General features: G+C 40.1%; 1 protein-coding gene across 1 annotated transcript; it reads right to left on the bottom strand.

The window, feature by feature from the left end:
- Positions 1–2,736: 2,736 nt before the first annotated feature.
- tbx4 (T-box transcription factor 4) lies at positions 2,737–21,863 on the bottom strand. The gene is made up of 8 exons (XM_037775904.1): positions 21,416–21,863; positions 20,904–20,998; positions 10,781–10,900; positions 9,556–9,703; positions 5,988–6,140; positions 5,562–5,650; positions 5,148–5,383; positions 2,737–5,067 (listed from the first exon to the last, which is right to left on the bottom strand). Exons 1-8 carry the CDS (start codon positions 21,557–21,559, stop codon positions 4,403–4,405), a joined length of 1,650 nt encoding a protein of 549 aa, XP_037631832.1. The 5' UTR covers positions 21,560–21,863; the 3' UTR covers positions 2,737–4,402.
- Between the last annotated feature and the right edge of the window lie 1,507 nt (positions 21,864–23,370).

Here is a 23,370-nt window from a genome sequence, read left to right as displayed (position 1 = left end):
TGTTATAGGACACTTAACGTTATTTTTGCAATTTCGCACACTACACGGTCATTAATGTTTTATTATCACAGACATTGTCAATTTTGTCATTACAGAATGCTTCATTTAAACAGACATACTGTCTGTTTATTTATATATTCTGCTAATACGCAACAGCAAATACATCATTTTGAGAGAAATGTACTGCATGCCCCGAACTAAGTTTATATATATATATTTTTGAAGCAAGAGACATGATGTGTATCCTTTATTAACATTTAACCAAACCACAATCCTTCCATAACCAAAGCATTTTTGTTGCCTAAACCTCGAGACTCTGGTCTCCGGTATTAAAGTCCTAAACTTCATGTACATCCACCATCCACCCTGAGCATCTCCCCATCTCTTGTGTGTGGTACAAGAATGTAGCACTTCCTTCACTGAAATAAACATTGCGAGTGAACATAATCCGGGCAGCAATTATATTTCCCTCAAACATATTAGTAGTATATGAACATCATTTCTAGGACACAGGGTTTCCATACCAGTGGTTTTGCATGTTTTATCCTATTTACTGTAAATCACATACTTTAATATTACAGCTAACCCTTTTTGCAAAACATGCTAATGTGTTTTAGATTATTGGATGTCGTCATCATTCCAGGCCGCCATTGATTTCCATTTGTTTCTATCTATACTAAAAAAGTCAAATTTCCCAAACGTAATGCAGACTTGATGTTCACTACGAGGGATTTACCCAACTCAAACAATTGTCAAGGGACTTCCAATTGATTTTTATGCCATATTGACTTTAATAGAAGCCAACCTGAACAGCATTCATTTGAAAACGGTCAGAAAAAAAAGGAAGACTTCCAAAAATACTGGTATGGCCCTTTAAGAAAATCACATTAAAGAGTAACACTAGTGACCGAAACTGTACTTTGCCGGCTAAATGATAAGTCTGATCACTATTATCAGGCAAGTTATAGCTCAGCATTTGAAGATACTGCAGGCCGATGATTTGTTGATTTGAGTGGTAGCTCTCTCTGTGAAGAGCCTCCCTTCATGTGAAATGCATCAACAGCTGAGAAAGAGATAGAGATAGAGGTGCTGACATGAAGCAGGTCCTAGCCATCAGCATAACTCATGATCTAATGAGAGCTCTGTGTGAGAGAAAGCAGTGCCCTGTATGCTGATGTACCCACCCATGCTCTCTCTACATTCCTTCCCACAAATCTGCTTTATACCTTGAGTTTTGATTGCAGACCTCTTCAACATTTACTGATTGTAATTCAAGTGGATACTTACGCTGTAAGTGCTGCTTCTTCTTCAGTTGGACAGCACCATGTAGTGGTCTTTATATTTTATAAATTGTGTGTTGTACCACCTGATTTGACTTTTATCAGGCCATTAAATAGGTGTTATCAGTCACTATAAGCACCATAGCTGTGGGTCAGTAGGGGCCTACTACGTCTACTACGTTGTAAAAGTGAAAGTGAAACTTAAAAGCACCATGCTCTAATATAAAACTGAATGAAACGTCACATTTTGATCACAAACAAAAAGATTTCTTTAGGTTTAGGCAACAAAACTTCAACTTCTTTAGGTTTAGGCAAAAAAAAAAAAAACAGTTAGCTTTAGGCAATAAAACTACAACTTCTTTAGGTTTAGGCAAAAAAAAATACTTGGTTAAGTTTCGGTAAAACATTGTGTTTTGGGTTAAAATAACTACAAACACAAAGACAGCTGCATTCGCTAGAGGTCGCTGTCGTGTTCTGTTATACCTTCTTTTGGTGATCTACCATGTGAATAGGTGATAAAACCTACTAGTGGGTGTAGTAGGCCCCTACTGACCCACATCTATGAATAACGCTGATAACGCCTATTTAATAGCCTGACAACAGTCTAATCTAAGAAGTTCCCTCAGGTGGCAGCCCAGTCGCCAAGAAACATTTTTTGGCATTGTGCCTTTCTGCAAGTGTGATACGAGTCTGATATGAATCTTATAGCTGAAAGAGACATTCAACGTATCCCGTGGTTTGCAGAAACGTAAAATGCCAACATTGTTTCTGGCGACTGGGTTGCAGTAAGAATTCATTGACCTAAGACTTCTGGACCATGGCCTCTGAAAAACAGCAATGTTGAATGACTCCTTCAAATTAAGTGGCAACTACTGTTTGTCACCATAAAGCATTTTTAGCATTAATACGTTTATTTAGGTGAGAAGGTTGCATTTAAATGCTCAGCTTTGGCAGGTTACTGTTTCCATGACTGCAGGCAAACATGTATATGTGTAGGTCTTTGTAATGTCAGTGAATCTCAATTCAACATAACTAGCAGACAGTAATTGATTTAATGTCACATTCAAATCTGGAGGATATATTGAACAGTATGATTTATGATTTGTCAACAGGACACTGGAAAGACTGGCGTTCTGGTATTAAAACATTTTGACTGGTGTATTTATTTACTATTTTTGTTGTACTTTATGTTTGAAAAAATCTGCTAATCTTGACATGCAATTTCTTGTGACATTCTCTCGTACATCAATAAAAACAAACAAAAATGTCCATGTTGAACGGTTCACATATGATGTAACATTAATAAAAAACGCTAAAGAATGGATTTCATTCAAAATGCTATTAAATGCAAAGCCTCAACGATCTCATTTTAAAGTGAGTACAAAGTAATTTAGTAGTACAATGTTGGTCTTGAATTAAATATAGCAAACAATTAGAGGCATGAAACTGTTTATTCATCAGGTGTGCAAAAATGTCAATATATTCAAAAACGTTATAATAAATTTAACAACATGAAATAAAGGGACAATGCACAAATACATGAGGGATCACCATCATATCCTACAGGTAATCTTTCCTTGTCAATGCAAGTTGAAACTCTACTGTATGTACTGCTAGAGAGAGCCTTTTCTTTCAGCCGTCCTGCCTGCTCAGGCTGTTTTGTATTTGCAGTGTTGCAACAATTTTTTTCCAAATAAGTCATTTGGGAGTGGGATTTGTGTGCAGCTCTCTTTTCCAATACTCACCATGGCTTAACAACAGTTCTTTAAGCCTACATCTGGTTGCTGTCCCGGTTCACTAGAATACTGTTTGGAGTCATGAGTTTGGAGCCGAGCTCTGACGAACAACCACAGTACTATGGCTTAGTCGTACACTCACAACACAATGCTTTATTCAGGTTAGTGCTAGTTGCGTGGCACTAGCACTAACCTGTAAAAAGGAGTTTGGTGCATCTTTCACATGATTGAATTAGTCTGTATGTACAGACTGGCATACATAGCTAGCTAATTTAATGTCTTTGTACATACAATTCTTAGTGTATGCACAATGAACTGTTATATTCTGATATGATCAATCTCATGTTGCAGTGGACTCAATGCACTTTTAGTCTATACATCAGCAAATCTCATTTAGGCACATATGAATAATTAGGAGATCATTTTTTTAAATCTGTGATACTTTTTGGACATCAACCCCAGCCCCTCCTACTTCTCAAGGCTGCTGGTATTTTATATTTTTCTTATTGTCAGTAAATACCATGAAAAGCCACCAATGAATTGATCCTTTACAGGATTGATCCTTTATGGAGATTGGACACTACAGTTAGTAATGGTGATATATGATACGTGTAATGTCACGTCACTGTTTTGGCTGATGCCCAGGATGATCGCTCGCACCTACGGAGTGCGAGCACGTACACAAGCAACAGCATGCCGACTGCAGTTCACTTAACTGCCACCAGTGTCACTAATAACAAGGATTTTCTGAGAGTTACGTATAGTACCTTTAAAGATTTACATCTTCACCCCAATGGGCTTGGGGATGAGTGATACAGACAGGGTAGGGTCAGAAAACATTGAGAGATGGGACTAACACACTGTTGGTTTGGGTTTTCTCATTGGATTTGATGACAATAAGAAAAATATAGAATAACATCAGCCTTATTCATTATACGTGCTCAGTTTACCCTGGGAGACCATCATGAACACATATTTTACATATCTAGGCCTCTCATTCTCTTCATTCAATGGTAAGCACAGCAATTGTTGATTTTCCCTCATCTTCATCATCATAGTTGTTGTTTGTCTTCAATCCTCGAGCGTACAGCTCCCTCTGATAGACTGCTGCTCAAACTCAAACGCACTTTGCATTTGAGCGTTGAAAACCCCCCCCTATCTGATCACAGGCTTGTACATATGCTACACATCTGCATTAGTAAAGAGGTCGGCCACTGTTCACCACATACAGTGTTGTATGTAATAGCGCTTCAGTGAGAATTCATGGATGTAAATGGCTTTGGAGTGAGTTCATTATCATTGCTCAGCATCAGCAGCCCACAGTGGGGGTTTTGAACCTTGATTAATTTCAGACTTACATCAGACTGGTTTCTCCATTGGTCCACATTAGCTGTCAGTCCAATGAGTCCCTGCGCTACTCAGCCCCACTTGGTATTGATAGGATGGATCCCGGATGGATATAGTGCCTTGTGTGGGATAGGATGAGAAATCTCTGTGAGGCCGGAGCGGTGATCCCGGCTTCTTGTGGTACAGAGGCGGATGGCCGGACCTATCTCTGGATCCCGGAACAGCTGGAGAGCAGGATGAAGAGGAGGAGGAGGATGAAGGAGATATGATGGGCAGACCTCGCTGGACCGTAGCTGAGTTGTATACCCCCAGGTCAGCCTGTGGTCGTGACGCCATGGATGATGTGGGGTGCGGTACAACTGGCGTGACCGTGGCAGCGTTGGTGAAGTGAGCGGTGAAGGGCTGGTACGGGACGCCCTCCACACTGTAGCGAGGGTAGGGCTGCATTGTAGCCCACATGTTGCAATTTATTGAAGGGTTGGGGTTGTTCAGGTCATCTGTGTCCACTGCCCCAGACCCAGACTCTGTTTCCATACTACCGTACATACAAGCTTCTCTAGAGGTGATCGCCTCAGTGCAGTACGGATGAGACAGTAAGGGCGACTCATAAGAGGTAGCTGAACGAAAGTAATGCTCCTCTGAGACCCCGGATGATGTCTCCAGATATGGCCGCTTACATCCAAGCTCTAGGTGTCGGGCATTATCTGCAAAGGGACACAAGAAGTACTTAATGGGCACATCTGATTCTGTACAATGGCTAAAAGAACAGTGGCTAAGAACATACCTCTGTGTTTGAAGCAGTGGTACAGAAGGCTGGGATCTCTGCTCTGAGGGAAGTGGTTCGAGATGGGATCCTGGGGGTCTGAGTTAGACAAAGGAACCCCAGTCTCATACTGATAAGAGGACAGGACCTGAGGGTGCCCTGTGAGAACTCCTGCTCCGAGCTTCCCCGCTAGGTGACTATGCGAGGAGATGAGCCTCTGGCGAACCATGTTCTTTGAAATCACTGGATAGTCTTTCCTATACATCAGAAGGAAAAGGAATCAGTCTGCCATGCCTGCAACTCCACTCAACACAGTCCTATGTATATCCACACACACACACAAAAAAAAGCTGATGTTTACGAGAGACTTCCAGTGTGCTAAATGGTCCTACAGGATCAGTTTCACTTTCCTGGTTCCTTTTTGTGTAAACATACCCCTGTAGTCTTGAAACACGCAGATCTCCTTCTTCACTACCCCGGAATCCTTTGGCAAATGGATTGTTTTCTATCTTTAGCTGAGTGATCTAGGAAAAGGATATTTTATTTAAGATTTCATTCTGTTTGGTATTAACCAAACCCCAGTGAAAGCAATTAAAGGAAGGCTCTTTGCTGTGGGGGTGGGGGCGGACAGGAACGCCAGCACCACCAATGCACCCCTATGCACACTTAAATAGTCAAATTCCATCAAACTACACCTAGAAATATTTACTACCTTTTAAACTTTCCAATTCAGTTAAACACGTTTCACCCTCAGACAGAAAACAAGCTGACACCAAGAAGTGTTACTTTATTTGTAAAACTAGGAGTACTGCACTAACTTTTATTTTAGTATCAGCAGTATATTGTTGATAGTTGCTGTACCTTGTGGTTTTGATAAGAGGTTACAGAGATGAAAGCCGTCTCATGAAAGACATGAGTACAGTAGGCAGTATTCTTGGATCCAAAGGCGTTGTTTTCATCGGCTTTGACTATGTGTAGTCGGGGCTGGTACTTGTGCATAGAGTTCAGGATGATCTAGGAGGGGGGAAGAGAAGGTAACACATTTCATTTTTAACTTTTTATAGCAATGTTCTAGGAACAGCCAAGGTGTGGTACACATTTTTGCTTGCCAAGAAATGACAACTGGCTTAAATGGTGAATAAACACTAAATTACACAGTTGAACTTTTATAGTCCCTGATGTACTAACAATGTACTGACATAATAATAAGAGATGATCTGCTAAACGACTTCGGTATGCTCTGGCAGGCTGGGACGCTCCACATGATATTGTTCTCGATCTCACTGCACGTGAACTATTTTGGAATTGGAGCATGCAAGAAAATGTCTGACCTCCTGGCCAGTTCGCCACCCCTCTGACACACCTAAATCATAAAGCCTTTCTTTGATATTGTTGTTAGTGAATGAATTTGCTTGATAGGGTGAATTATCTATGTGTAGTACACCATTCCTGTTATCATCCATTCGCTGCTGAATTCCTCATTGGAATTGAGCCTTTCAAGTGCAAAGTTGTTAGATTGGATTGCATTAGATGCATTTCTCCTCTCCATCGCACTTGACCTGGAATCCAAACGTGTTGTGTATTATTAGTATAGCAGGTAGCATGTGCTGAGCATGCTTCTTGTTTAGCTTGTTTGAGTGGCTGCAGGTTGTCTCACTAGCATCAGTCCCTCTCAATGCAGCTGACTGCTGTGCCCAGCGAAGCGTCAGCAACAGTAGGGCAGGGTCATCACTAGTCCAGCTCTGTCAGTGCTGATAAGCATCAAGCTCTGCACTTCGGCTCCATCTCTTCATTTTACCAGACACTCTTCCAAGGAGCCTTCTCCTCCGGGGGGCTCTCAAAAAGAGGCAGAGGTTGAACAGGGCACAGGGAAGCTAGGCTCAGGTTGAAAAACCGAGTGGCCCCGTCCTCACATGCTCCTGTTGCTGAGGCAGGCCGGAGAGACACAGATAAGCTATTGGCTGGCCAACCAGAGGCTCTCTGTTGACCTTTGTCTGCTCTGCTGTCTGACTGCTGTTTGAGGGTGATACTGGAGACTCTTGGTGACTGTCTGAATGTGGTGATCAGGGGTAGCCTTCCTCAGATCAGTGAAGAGCTAAAGAAGGTATTTGCTTTCATCTTCCTGGATATAAAAACATTCAGGCACGATTATTTGCTTCGTCTGATATGTGCTTGTGCTGAGTTCTTGAAGGACAATACCATAGCATGTAATGAGCCAACCCTATCGCCAGACAAGAACGTCAATATTAGATGGTTCTACAAAACCCGGATTACATCCCTGATAACGTTTTAAAATCTTTCCCTTTGTGAATGGCAATTACTGTTGGGTTGACGTTAGGGAAAGATTGTAATTATGGCAAATAAGCTATAGGTTAAGGTATAGCTATGGTTATGCAACTAAAACTCTTAGTTAAGGTTTGGTAAAGATGTTGGTCATGGTTGATAATAAGGTGATTATCCTTATAAGGTCTGTGATGGGATGCAAATTCCAGTCTACACATCCATCGCCCTCCCTCCCCCAATCCTCCACACCGTAAGGCATAATACTTTCTGCATTGGTGCCAGCTACTGGCAATGGGCATAAATCGTGAAGGGCTTTGGGGTACTGGGTTGAATAAGCATAGCACATGAGCGTTCTGTGTTTGGACCGGGTTAATAATAGCCATCAGTGACTTGTTCTTTGATACCACCCCATCACTAGTGTGTGTGAAACAAATCAGCTCTGTTGAAGTGGAGATTTCTCTGAACATCTCGTGGCTAACAGTAGCAAATCTGTCCCAGGTCACTAGCGTCTGCTATCACTAGACAGAAAATAGTTTGTATTGCTGGTGCTGAGCAGGTCCATTGTCAAGACAGGATGATGGCTTTGTGAGGGATTTGGTGCAATATAGAGAAGAATGACTATCATGGATTTTAAAGGAATTTGGGAATAGAAGTCTCTAGACCTGTAGAACATGATTCTACAGCGTGAGAAGTACTCAACAACAGGACTACTGTAGGCCAGAGATTTTCAAACACTTATATGTTGTGGTTCCCTAAATAGACTCAATATTAAGGTGAGGTCCCTCCACTACCACCACGGGACCTTATTTCAGGAAAAACATATACGTAGTTAATGACGATTAGTCCCGTTTGAATTGCGCCATGAATCACACATGCTACACTACTAGATGGTGTTTCTCCAAACTAGATTCATACCACAATTCAAACATGATCAACAAATGTAATATCTTGCTGTTGACTATTTTTTTTTTTTTTTAGAAATAAGGTCCAATGGTGGACAATGGAAGGGGAGGGACTTTGCCTCTCTATAGGACACAGACCTGCATTTGAAAAGACATCATCACAGGGATTCCCAAAATGGGAAATGTACTTGTTAATGTGTACTGAACAATAGTTTGCTCTCTACCATAAAGGGTAGTTCCAGTGAAGAAGAAGAGTGAGAGCTTTCGGTTGAATTACTAATTTTTACACATTCAGTAATGGGAGTTCCTCCACTCCGCTGTGAGAAGCCCCGCCCTACTACACACCTCCTGGTCTGGGCGTCATCTGGGCTCTGCCATGGCCTCAAATTCGCTCTGTCCTCATTACTCGCCCTTATCACTGGCCAGGCACTCAACTCAATCTGACAGCAGGCTCCGTCACTGATCTGAGAGGTTATGAACCTAATGAGCCCGTCCATTGATGGGATGGCTTCAGACAAGCTATCCCAGAGTCCCCCTGGGGAGCGCTGCCACAGTCACACTCTTCACCTCCTCCTCCTCTGTAGCCTTTTGCCTCCTCAGTTTCTTTTATCCTTCCTTTCACAAATCTGTCTTTGAAAAACACCTTCACCTTTTGCTGTTTGCACATGTATCAACTACAGCTGTGATCTTTCTTCTCGCTGCGATGTTTCGGACATTGGGTGGGATTTTTGGCCGAACAGAGTCATGAAAATTCAGCAGCATGTTGGAGCGTTGGAGGTATATTCCAGACAGCTGGGCCACTAGCATAGCTGTAGCTTATTTTTGAAGTCCACTGGATTTGTTATGGAATTGACTAAGATATGACAATTTCTGAATACTTGAAGAAAAATTCACTTCTTTGTCTTTATTTATTTTTTTACATCATAGGTTTTCTTTGAGTAGTTTTTTCCATGATTCCTAGTCTGGATGACCAGATGTACCAGATGTATTTGAGAGTTATAGGGATGTAGCAACAAGCTACATGAGTCACACAGTGTATTGAGTCCACATTTTAACCATATTAAACCACTGCTTTCTAAAGGACACCGTTGTAAAGACCTTCTCAGATCTTAGCATTTAAACTGGTGAGTAAAATGTTATCGAACTACTGGAATAATCTAATACATTTTGTAAAAAAATATGAACCCTTTCTTTGAATAGGTCTTGAGTTATAGAAAGTACTAATATTCTCTGCAGGTACTCACATGCCCGAAAGGGTCCAGGTGATTGTTTGTTAGCTTGAGCTTCTGAAACGACACCAGTTGCCTCATCCAATGAGCTCCTGTGGCGGGGGAATCAGGGTGCACATAGAGTCTTCCTGGCATTGCTGGCTCAGCCTTGCCAGCCACCATCCTAAAACAGATAGAGAGACGTGCAGAAGCAAACTGTGATAAGGAAAAAAAAAAAATCTAATGCAATGTTGCCTCTAGCTGAGTTAATGCCATGCAACATTTAGAGAATACATCTCGTATGTTCCTTTCACCGCATGAACCAAGTCTTCTTTACCATAATATAGAGGGGGGAGAACACCACTGCTCTCCAGTCCTCACAGTATTAAATCCCTTAGACTGGAGGGAGGTGGCCTCTGCTAAAACATCTTTACTAATTATGCTTCTCCAAGGTGTCGCTGAGGAACACCAGAGCCCACCAACTGCAGGCCATGCCACAAGATCAGAAACAAATGGCTGTAAGGTGACTTCTTTTGCATTCTTTTCAGCTATCCCTTTGCAAAACATTTCTGTCCACCCATGGCAGTGCCAGTTCTAATGTCATACTGATGGATGGCAATGGCATTGCCTCCAGATACAGGGTCAACTGGAGAAATACTGAGTTCAGTCCAGCAGCTTTTTCTCTTTGACAAGCATCTTAACTGTACCCTTCAGTAAGGAGGCATAGCCAATGATGATCTGCAGAAACACTAGATATACACATAGAAAATAATACATTGTAAGGCTATAGTCTACTATGATTTGTTGATTGTGTGCCAGTTGTGTCCTACGACAGAGTATTAGGGCTACATTGTAGAAAAAATAAATAAATCTGAGATTTCGAGAATAAAGTCATAGGTTCACGAGAAAAAAAGTCGCAATATTATGAGAATAAAGTCAGAAGTTTACGATAAAACAGTCGTAATATTTTGAGAATAAAGTCATAATATTACGAGAAAAAAAAGTGGTAGTATTATGAGAATAAAGTCATAATATTTTAAAGTAGTAGCGAGTAGAATGGGACTTCAAGCAGGAAATGAGTGTGTTTTCTGCTTGTTTCTGTGGTTAAACCCATTGGATCATTCAATTGTAATGTCAGTTACACAGCAATATCTAACATCAGCAAAGCTTCTGGTCATACCACACCAAGTAAGGCTGTAGTAGGAGGCCGTGGGGCAACCTTCAACAAGACTAATTTTTGGCTTTGCATTTGCAAACTTACCACTTGTTATCACAGAACTTGTAGCGATGGTCGTCAGCTGGGACGACGTCAATGAGTAGGATGTATTTGGTTTTGGGGTTCATCCCAGTCACTTTTACCTTGTAGCTGGGAAACATCCTCCTATTGAAGAATGTAAAGGAAAAGTGTTAGAAATAAGTATTAGAAAGTATTTGATTAGATTAATTAGCTTAAGCACCAACATAAGTTCTTATTCTCAAACAGAAATCAGCGTGGTTAGAACCTTTAAGAAGGATTTGATCTAATCTTGTATACATTATTGTGAGTTTTAATAAAAAATCACTTCCTTTTCATATGCAACATATTTTTACCTTTTACCAAAGGTCTATATTTTGCACTCGGGGGATTTAAAAACAGTTGTGTGTGCAGGATAATTGTAGTATCGTCACGGATAGTGCAGATGAAGATCCGATTAGCTCACTGACTGCAGCTCAGAAACCTACTTCTACACAGATAACCCCACTAAGCACATTATGGGATAAAACCCACTTACCAAACCTCCCAGGATCATTTTCTTGATGTCATCTTTATTGTCAAAAATCTCCTAATTTCCGGCCTGGTAATGATTTGTCTCCTTGCAGGCATTTATTTGGGAGAAGACTGAAATCCTCTCATACTTGTGATACCGAGAGGCCATAAAAACTATGGGAACACGCTCCATCTTTCATCTTTTAAATGCCTCCAGACTACAAGACAGAATATGTTAATATAGCACTCAAAGCCATAAAACACATGAAGGGAGCTACCTTTCCTGACCTCTTCTGGGAAACCAAAAACTTTTTCATCCCATCTGCGCCAAAGGAAATTTCGCAAAGGGCTCTGCGCCCCTTATAAAGCCCTAAGTGGTTTTTAATGGCACCCGAGATCGGACAACAGTTTAGATAGCTGACTCGTCATTGCTCAAGAGGCTACGGTCAAAAAGGCTTGCAGTTTATCCGTGGGCGCTGTCCATGGCAACGGGGTCAAACACTGGAGGACACCCTCATGAAAGCCTTTGCGTGCTTTCTGGGAAAATGGTGTAGCATCAAAACCCCTATCTACATACTTGCTGTTCCGATCGGTGCAAATGCCCTTCTTCAAAGAGCTCATAGTGCCTGACACCATCTGATCATGTTACTGTAAATACTCCCTCACGTAACACAGAGAGAGAGCAGGGGGATTGGGGGCAGGTAATTTAAATCTCTCTCCCAGGCTTCAAATCCAATCGGTAGGAGAGATCAGTCCCGGTATCATCCTCACTGAAAGACGGGTTAATCTTAGAGGAACATTCAAAGCAGACCTCTTCTCATCTGTGGCTCCACTCACACCACACAGACAGAGCAGATGGAGGCCTGTGTCAACACATGTGGCCCTCGGACTTGTGTGATATGGCTACAACTACCTAGCGAAGCACCCTGTTGCTCACTATTCAGCTGTCCAGCCAGACAGATAAACTGGATGCACCACAATCTTATACACAAATGAATGTGTCTCGGTCCTGTAGAGATACGAACTTAGATTGGTCCTAGAATCACATGCTCTAACGGCTGGGCCACACCGGATGCACGAGCAGCACCTGTGCGTCGTGGAACCTCTTGCTTTTTATTTCAGCGTCCGTGTTAACAGGTTAGAGCAGCCATACAGCCTGCGTGAGCAGCGTGGCTCAGGTGAGGCTCAGCTGCGTCTCTTCTAGAGATTCGGGGTCTCGCCTTTTTCACAGCAACAACAGACAGTGAAAATGATCTTTTGACCGTGTATTGACATCATACCAGCAACATTACTACAGTTTAAATGTCTATATCTGTAGAATGTTTCACAGACATTGAGAAATTGCAGGACAGTGTTGTAGAAAATGCAGTGACTTGCACGTAGTGATGTAATTGAGGGTGTATGTATCGGAGTACTGGCTTTTAATCATCTATTATTACTATTATTTACAAGTGAGCGCACGCTTCCTAACCTTTTCCTGTCTAAAATAAATATAAATTACATTTATACTGAAATGAAATGGCCATTATGAAAAGCAAGTAGCTGTCTCGTGCGTCCAGTGTGGCCCGAGGCGTAAAGCAAAAGTGTTTATACCTGTTCAGAATAGCCACACTTGAAGTCATAGTGAGAGGGAGATGCAATAAATTGTACCGTGTGCTTACTTTTACACCTCCTGGCTCACTGGGCCAGTTGTAGTGTACAGGGGGAGGGTTGAACACAGCCTCCCAGTTGAGCTATTGGGAAGGTGGTTCCAGTCTCTGTTAGGCGATCCTACAAGCTCTTTGTTAAAGGTGCGGTGTGTAGGATTTGGCGGCATCAAGCGGTGAGGTCGCAGATAGCAATCAACTCCTCATCAAAGCCTATGACCTCAGCTAACTCCTTCTACCCATCACTCTTTAAATAGCTACAGTTCTTTTTCCTCCGTTTTATTATTAGTTTGATTTTGAGTGCCCTCTTTGTAAAGCGTCCTTGGGTTTTTTGAAAGGTGCTATATTAAGTCCAATCTATTATTATTATTACTATTATTATTATTATTAATAACTGAAACTTCTCCCGTGTGCCAAGCATGTTGGAGAGGTACTATTACCGTTCTGGGCTACAGTAGAAACGTGGCGGCCGGCTCCGTTTGTAATGGCTCATTCTAAGGCAACGAAAACACAACAATTTTTAGGTGATTATACACTAAAAAAACATACTTACAGTATTAATATTATATTCCATTTCTGCCAATAGATCCCCTTATATGCGACACATTGTTCCTTTAAGTGTTTAAATATCTCAGCTGAACTGCGATCTGTAATGGGACCTTTACATCTTTAACCCTTTATTGTTAAAAGCCTTGGTTATGTCACTTTTTCAAAAACATTTTCACTACCTCACTTGAGTGACAAGATGATGACAAGATTCTGTTTTACAAAGTCAGTTAGTTAGTTTATGATGGTTTTTTTTAACTATGATGTTGAATCAAAAATGCTTCCTCACTCACACATCATAGATAGTTCTTGTTGTCAGGATTATCCATCCAGCACAGCTCACTAGTTTTCTCCATCTTGTCGACATTTAAAAAAATAGTTTGAATTTTGAATAAAAAGTCACAGTAGTAAAAAGTAGTGAGAGAGAATGAGCAGCAGCACAACCACTGTCGTCTAGGGTTGACAAATATGATGACATACTGTATATTAAAGACGATAGAAACCTGTCAACCATATACCGTTTATACAGAGGCAGCTATCCCTTTAATATCTCTGCTTGTATTAGGTCAAACGTTTTGGAACGATTTGGATTAGCAGGATAAATGATTTCTCAGTTGAATATTGAAATATAACATATATTGTGATTTTTTATCTGTATTGACCTCCCTTATTCTTTGTGAAGCTGTTCTCAGGCAAAGTGTCTTTCTTTATAGTCCTGTTGATGAGCTGCCTGTGTGTCTGCCTATCATTTTATGTGATGAAACATACGTATATCTTGGTGTTGCATATTCGCTACATCTGTAAAAATCCAGGTATTGCAACTCTTGACGACTGATTTTCAAAGGCAACATGAAGGCGTGCATACATACGGGGGTGTGACGAAGTGAGTGAGTTTAAGACGAGCATGAGAAATGGAAGTCGGAGAGTGTGTGTATGATATCAGTGTCAGGGTGTGTGTGTGTTTCTGTGCCCAGCCAGCTGTTTCTCTTAACAATCCCACATGTTTAGACCCTCCAGTGATCCATTCCCTCTCTGGGAATCTCCAGTACCACGGCAAGATCAAAAGGAGTGTTGGGGGGTGGAGGGGGGAGATGATGAAGCGCTACAACCTAGTAGACGCGGCCTATTGTGGGCGCCGGATTCCTCTTATCAACCCGCCGCTGCTCTCTTGACGTGCTGTGTACAAAGAGGGAGAGTGAAGGAAGAGCTGCACTGGGTGCTTTGAAGAGGGAGGATTACGCCTGGACAATGACACTCACAATAACATGTCTCGTAGTCTCAGCTATAGGTGCTGCATGGGAGTGGACTGAGCAAGTTTCTTCTCAGAGTGTCGGGGAAATGTGGGATCCCCTGCGTGATGGCCTGGCTGCTCTGCATCTGTACCTCCTCCCCTGCCACCTCTGCATGGACGCTCCTCAGATCTTACTGTGGGACCCAAACTCTTTTTAAACCAGGACTCAGATAAAGTAGGTTGACAGTTTGAGTGTCGAATATCAAAATGTAGTTAACCCTCGAAGACCCAGAGACACCCGTTTTTGTCTTTTTTTTGGGGGGGGTACAGTGGGTCTGTAGGTGGAGATAGCAGGTCAACAGCAGATGTCACATAGAAGTGGTGTACATCATCTGAAAGCTGGGAACCTGAAGATTGATTTGAGATGCAGCTCAGCACTGTGTGTCAAGTTGTTCTAGTCATTAATCAGAAATAAACACAAATTATTTCATTCATTCATCATTTGAAATAAATTGTAAAAGTGTATAAGGGGTTTAGAACATTATGATAGAAGTATATGATGTCCATCACCATGCTCTATTATGTCTCATAAGTTGTTGCACCTACTTTTGGGTTGATATCATTTGTTCCACAGATTTGGGGCTAAATTTAACAATTTTTTTTTTACCACTGGAGAATTGATACAAATGATCAATAATCCCTCCAAAATACCACATTAAGACCTACAGGACCTACAGGAACACCATAGAAAAAGCCATGCTGTGATTTGGAATCAAAAACTTTTGACATTTGGAGATTTCTGCAGGAATTGCATTTTTGTCACTTCTGTTGTGTAAATTGCTCAGAAACCCCCTTATTTTCTATATACCTAGGAAAGCCATCCACCCTCTGAATGCTCTAGGTCTCTAGTTTGTGGCTGTAAAGTTTCATGAAGCTGTGATTATCCTAGAGGTCACCACAGATCATTTTATACAGTAAGGTCAAGTTTAAAAAAAATGGTCTCACTACAATGAAATGGCTAGTATGGGGACTAACATCATCACACATGAATATAGTTGGACTCATTGGATTCATAAGAGTCTCAGCTTTACAGTGATACCCAATTTATGTCATTCAAGACTGTTTAGGGACCCCTGTATGCAGAAATATTCAAACACACCATTTTAGAATAGGAGAAAATAACACACGCCACTTCTTGGCCTACAACTGCATGTGATTATCAGTGGGCATGTCTGTAAAGGGGAGACTTGTAAAGAGCTTCACTTCTTTATGACAATGATTAAAGTAGAATCATCTTTGATTGGGGTGTTATTAGCAAGGAATAAACACGTGCCAAAATTCTACTTTTTGGAATACTACAAAACCCACATTTTAGTCGATCTTGATGATTTTATTTATTCTACTGCGTGTGACAGGAAGGGCACCTCATTAATTATTACGATTTTTACAGTGCTCATAAACTGTTACAAGTCTGTTTGTTTGGACTTTTGATGTTGTGTTTTTAAATTGTCCAAATACTTTAAAACTCCTCAAAAACACATCCCACATGTACAAAGTTCAGCAGCATTTTAGCTTAGAAGTAATCCTTAATGAAAGCAGTTTAATCTGACAGTCAATTCATCATGTAATGTATAAAATCACACACGTGACACTTCACGTTTTGACATGGCTTTGAAATGTCCGTTTTAACCCTCACTGTCACAGGCTTTCTGCTCACATCAACACTCAACTCCCTGCAGATCCACTCTGCCACAACCACACACACACACACACACACACTGACTCCTTTCCCCTTGACCTTTGACCTTTCAGTTCCACATAGCCACTCACCATCGTCCACTGTATCATACACTGAAGACTCTTTTTAAGAGATACCCTGTATCACCTTCTCCCTTCTTGGTTGTTTTTACAATCTTACTGTAATTTTACTACAAAGATATTGAATGTAACACATTCATTCAGTCATTGCTAGCCAACAGCCATACAGTGGAAAGTTCAGGTCAACTGGACCAGAGATCAGAGTGTTTTTAAACAGGTTCACCATGTTATCTAAACCTGGGCTTTAGGGCACCCAAGTGGGGGTCAGGACATGTCAAAAAAAAAGCCCGGTCACTTGTTTGTAAATGTCTCTCTAGCAGGGTTGTTGCCTCCTCATGTCTGAGAAGATTAGCTGCCTGTCAGCTCTGAGCTGCAGTTTGCCATCGGCAATGTCTACACTGTTTTAAACTGACCAATGCTACGCAATACAAAATGTGGAGTATTGTTATGTTATATGGGATGTGAGACAAAGGGACATAAGTCTGTGCAGTGGGACGCCTGGTAACCCTACATGTGTTACATCAAATGAGTCATCAAAGAAGACTTGCAATAAATTAGGATACAGGCCCATCACCCTGCTGACAAGTAACTTAAAATCTACCAAGTTGTGAAAACTGGTGTCTGTCTATTTAATTATGAGGCTTTATTTGGCTTAAAGGAAAACATTAACTTGCTCTAAGAAATCATTGTGCTGTTGCAGCTAGTTAGGAAACATTTAAATATCTGACTAACACTCGTTTGCTGATACATGAAACTAACGCTTAGTACTGTATGCAGGACGAAACATCTTGACACCATCATACTTCCTGAAAAGCCCCACAGCAGACTGGAGGCTGCTCCTATTGTATTAGTGGGGGAAAAAAATCCCATTTACAGGACATGACCTATCTAACCTAAAGCCAAATGCAAACAAGGTGAACAAGTTCTCTGTCCAGAGAATCCTTGTCTCACCTGACTGTAAACGAAAAATAAATAAATAAAAAGTTAGTTTCTAAGAAGGAAATTTCAGTCTGAGAAATGTTTTATGTTACCTGCCTTTTCAGTGATGTAATTCTCCAGACTTTCCAAAACTACTAAACGAGTGCTTGCTTTGGTTTATCTGACACGAGTATGAATTGGTTTCCATCATAAAACATATCAGTCTGAACTTGTGCTTGTTCTCCTGCGCTGAGTTGGTGTGGCGTTCCCTACGGCTCGGTTCTTGGGTGAATACAGTTTCTGTAAAAATGTAAGTTGTTAATTGGCTAGATTGTTTTAATTTGATTTGGTATAATAATGATTGTTGATTAGATGTAAAAAACCCCCCAAAAAAAACAGTTTTAATGTCATCTCACTTTGAGCTCTCTGAATAGACAAGCAATGATCTGATTACCTAGTGGCATGGCTCTTGGTTGGTCCACCACTTTGTTCCAGACTGAAAAATCTCCCCAACTCGCCTTACAGACATCCATCATCACCAGAAGATGAATCCAAATGACTGTGGTGATCCCCTGATCTTTCATCTTGAGCCACCATGAGGTTGACATTTTTGGCTTTTAAAGGTCACATATTGTAAAAAGTGAGATTTTCATGTCTATTATATTATAAAGCAGGTTTAAGTGCTATATAAATACTGCTAAACTATCAAAACGCTCAATATACAGAGAAATACACACAGCCCGTATTCAGAAATTGTGCGTTTGAAACCATCCGTTAGGATTTCTGTCCATTTGTGATGTCACAAATGGACAATATTTAGACCATTACACGGTTTTAAACCTAAACATTCTAAATGTGTCCCAGTTTGTTTCCTGTTGCAGTGTATGTAAATAACATCAGCTGACAGCATTTATGTTGCAATTCCGCTGAAATGCACTAAAACGGAGCGTTTCAGATGGAGGATAAATACAGGTATATTCAGGCAGACAGTATGAGGAAAATAAAGGATTTTTTGAACACTATAGTGTGTAAACATGTTCTAGCAGAAACACAAAATACAAGTAAGAACCTGAAAATGAGCACGATATGGGACCTTTAATGAATTGTCTCTACATCTGCTGGATTGATTGCCATGAAGTTTGGTACACTTACACGACAGGATGAATTGCAATCACTTTAGTGATCCCTTAAAAAGTTCACTCGTAAAGCGTAGACCTTCGCCAAGGCTGTTTCCAAGTGAAAAATAATGCGTGTATCCACCCCGTGATTCAGATCCGCTCCAAAATTGAACGGATTGCTACACCCTTCCACCAAGTTTTCATGAAATGCGGACCAAAACATAACCTCCTTGGCGAAGGGTAACTAATTTACATTCTCATCAGTCTCAGTTGTACTTTGTGTTTAGTGCTAATTAACTAATGTTAATGTGCTAACACGCTTAACTGAGATGGTAAACATTATACCTGCTATACATCAGCATGTTAGCATTGTCATTGGGAGCATGTTGCCATACTAGCATTTAGCTCAAAGCACTGCGTACAACCTCTGGCTGGTTGTTTGATTTATGAGTTTAAGGCTTTAATTCATTAAGGCTCTTTTTTCCAGATATTTCACTCCCTTATCAACTAGAATGCAACTTTATATTGTTCTTCATCATATATTGTCATACAGATGCCATCAAATAAATAATAAAGTCTCTTAAATAATTTGGCTTCTGCTTCATAATTTAACATCTAACTCTGATTACTAGACAAACCTAGACAAACCGTTGTCCTGGTTGATGCCTTACATCTGACAGAATTTAACAATCAAGCACGGAGAAGACTTTCAGAAGTTATCTTATCTTCTAATCTGCGCCTGTTTTCGATTATTAATTTTGTTACATTTTCTTGTCTGCTCTGTGATTAATATTTGGAAAAACTCATACAGGATGATTGATAGAATGCTCTGCTCAAATGTCAGATTTAATATTGTATTTCACTGAGCTGCTACTAACGTGACCAAATGTGTTCTGCCCTGATAACATAGCTCTACATGCACTATTCATACTTCATAACCTACTTGAATAATTCAGTCTGGTTTTGATATCATTTAGTGTGAGCTCAGTTTCAGAGATGTTGCTTCTGAAGGATGAAGCCAGTTTTTGTGTGACCTTCAGCGTGTCTGCTGCAGACTGACGGTATACTGTAGGTAAACCCAGACAGGTTTCCCAGCACAGCTGCACGGCTAAACCTCGGCACAGCCCCTTCAAAGGGCTTTAAGGATTCAGAGCCCACTTTATCAGCTGGACAAGGGAAAGCCCATCTCTTACCGTTATGCAGCATTAAGGAAAAAATGTGGTGACCTTTTACATTTTTTTTTTACTGGAAAAAAAAAAAACATCCCATGAGGAATGAGAGGCGGAGGTCGATTTGAGAGTGTACTCATTCTCTGGTTAATGTCCAAAGGCCCCCCTATCTAATCCTCAGGTCGCATTAAATCCAACAAGCCGAGCAGTCATTTGTGTTTTCAATTATGTAGTCACTGCTGCAGGAACTTTCTGTTTCTTCCTGAGAGACAAAGTTTTAACTGCTATATGTTACTGTTAGCTGTTTAAACAGATGGCCATAGAAAGGTATGAATCCATCACTTAAATATCACTTTCTTTGTAATTTTCCACAAACCTTATAAAGCATTTGAGCAGCTTTTGATATAAATTATAATTTGACTAATAACATGTGCAACGTTTTGCTGTTGACGTCTTGGTGGACATCCAGTGAAACAGTTTTCCACTGCAGCTCTATTTGTGATGACTAAACTCTAACTTTAGTTTTAATGTTGTAACGCTTTAATTTATTTGTAACTTTTATCTGAATCCCACTTTTGTGTGGTGTGTGAAATAATAATGATTTATTATTAACAGTTGTGTACCGTAACTAAGTACATTTACTCAAGTACTGTACTTATTTAAATATGATTTTGAATCATTTGTTCTTTACTCTACTACATTTCTGAGGGAATTTAATTTGTTTCCTCCACTACATGTCTGACTATAATTAGTCACTTCACATATTAAGATTTTACATAAAAAAAACATTATCATCTTATAAAATGATGTATTGTTTTATACTAAACCACCCAACAGTACATGAAATGCTTAACATGTTTTTTTTTTTACATGCTAAAATCGACAATAACACTCCGAAAGGGGCTTTCAATATTAAAGTTATATTTCTACAATTTTAAATGCAAGACATTTACTTGTAACAGTATTTTTACTAATGGAAAAGAATAATGGATACTTCTTCCAGCACTGATTATTAGGGTCATTTCTAATAATGGAATACACATTTCTACTACTACTTTTCTAAGCACATTACTTTTTGGTGGTGGATTTGAAACATGTTTAAATTAAGAATTTGAACTTAATGATTTTCCCATCTTTGGGTCTCAACTTGTACTGTGACTGATGGCTTAGTGTGGTTGCTGCTTTACTAACCTGCCTGCTTTAGTAATGATCATCTCTGTGCCGGCCTCGTGGAACTTCTTCCACAGCTCCCGCTCATGAAGAACAACCTTAATGTTCTCAATGTTCTGAAAGAGAGAGAGGAAATCACTGTCAAACACACAAACCTCAAAGTCATTTAAAATATTTGCATATAAACACCCTACAGAGCAACGTATAAAATCCTCTGCAGTATATGTCAAATATAAAATCAACTCGATTTCATTTGTTTTGACACCTTAAAAAGTTTCATCAGTTAATGAAGAGTTGGGTTTAGGTACTGTTGGTATGACAGCCCACACCTTTTAGTGTAAGCAGATGTTTCCGCCGTTTCTTTCTCCACTGAACCTTTTCAGATGTTTTGATTTATATTTTTTTTGAAAAAAATCAACATACATCTTACTCGAGATTCATCCTTCCATATTTCAACAGCCCACAAACTTCAGCCATAATATGCAACTGTGTGTTTTTTTGCCGCGTAAACTCAAGGGTCTCTATGCGTATACCTGGTCGGGCTCACTGGTGCTGGGAATGCTGGGAGCTGTGGAGGGGCCCATTCGTGACTGGTCTGGAAGGAGATCCGTCTCCCCGCCGGTCTGGACCCGGCTCATACATTCATCCGTCACAGCTGAAAGCTTCTCCTGCAGCATCTCTGCACGATTAGAAGAAAATACTCAGCTGTCAGACTTATCAGTGAGTAGCTGTGAAAGCAGAGAGAACATATAATGGAGACTCCCTAATGAAAATAATACATCTTATGAATCCCATATAGTAACTGTAGAAATGTTGTTATCACTGCCATCAAGTTCAGCTCAAACGCACATATTCAGTACAGCCTATATCGGGTGTGTAGTGCTCGCCACACTATGTTGTTGCACTGACCTTTTCTGATGAGTATGATGAGGTGCTGTTGGCCTTTTGCCAAGTATGAACTATTAGACTCAAATTCTACATTAATCTACATTATTTTACTGGGCAATTTTTACTGTGAATACTGACAAAATGATGAATTATGTAACTGATGAAAAAAATATCTTTGCCTAAAAAGCATTGTATCAACAGTGTTGGAATGGATTATAATGTTGACTTGCCTGCGAGTCTCTGTATTATTATCATTATTATTTATTTTTTCAATTTTTAGTTAACTGACATTTAATCATTGTGTTAACACAATATGCAAGCAACAGATAGTTACATTACATCCTCTGTTTAATGTAAATGTAAGTGATTTAGAGGTAAAATGTTGATGTTGCAGCCCAGCAGATGTTGACAGCTCACACATTTTCAACAGAATGGAAATTGAAATATTCAATATTTAATTGTAGTGAATAAAATCCCTCCCTTTCCTGAAATGAATACCCGTCCTGCTCTGAGAATATCCGCTGCTGAGGTGTTCTAATATAAATGCCATCTCCCACTACAAGAAAAAAAAAAGTCTTACTTGAATTGCATTAAGCATTAAGTCGAACTGAAGGATGTCAAATGTGGACATAAAAATCTTTCTTTTTCTCTCTATCAGCTCCATCAGCGTATGTTTGTAATATAGAATATTATAACTCTTCAGCACAAACCAGGTCATTTGTTTGGATTGGACTGGCTGTTCAGCCACCAGTTGCTGCTGTTGCTGAGAAAGTCTGGCAAAGTCGCTTGTTGGCGGGGAAAAATAGGTTAACTTGTGTTAACTTGAGCCAAGTAGTATTTACAGTGGCTTATTATGTAGACATGAAGAAAATGGTTCAGTTGAACATGTGGGAAAACGTCACATTCAGTTAACATGTTCAGTTGACGATTGAAGGCCACCTTTTGAAATACTGTGTACTGTTGACACTATTTAAATAGTTAGATTCAATATGGACAGAATAAATTCCCACATATTAAGATATGAACAATACAAAATCACTAGATTTCAACTATTTTAAATATAAAAAATATAAATATAGACAAATAAAAAAAAAATCCCTATTAACATTTCATCTATTTTAGGGGCTGCAGAATAACTGAATGCAATATTTAGTCGTTCAGCATCAAGGTGGTCAACACTGCTTCATTGCATCCCATCATGCAATGGGGCAAACTTCACACATCTGTTCATCTTCTCCTCTTAGAGGAGTGAAGAGGGCACAAAATCCTGCACAAATTTTTTATTGAGCTGCACATCCTGTACGAGTCCCAGAACCTAACAACCGTCTCCCCATACAGACTTAAAGCGGCTCCATGGCAGGCAGTCAGCAAGTCAACAGCTCAGGTTTTATTTTCAGATTTGTGGAAGAGACTCTGGATCAAAGCCTCAGCAAGCAAATCACACTGATGTACTGTATTCATAACCGTAGTAAATACGTAAAAACCGAGAGTGCAGTTTGGAATGGAGGACATGTGAAGAGCAGTTTTTAATTGAATTATGAAACACGCAGTTTCAATTTATAGATGGATTAGATGTTTTTTAAACTGGAAATCAATGAAG

Source organism: Sebastes umbrosus, chromosome 7, assembly GCF_015220745.1.
Source record: "Sebastes umbrosus isolate fSebUmb1 chromosome 7, fSebUmb1.pri, whole genome shotgun sequence".
In the NCBI taxonomy this organism is placed as follows: domain Eukaryota; kingdom Metazoa; phylum Chordata; class Actinopteri; order Perciformes; family Sebastidae; genus Sebastes; species Sebastes umbrosus.
This window is presented reverse-complemented; position numbering and strand designations above follow the sequence as displayed.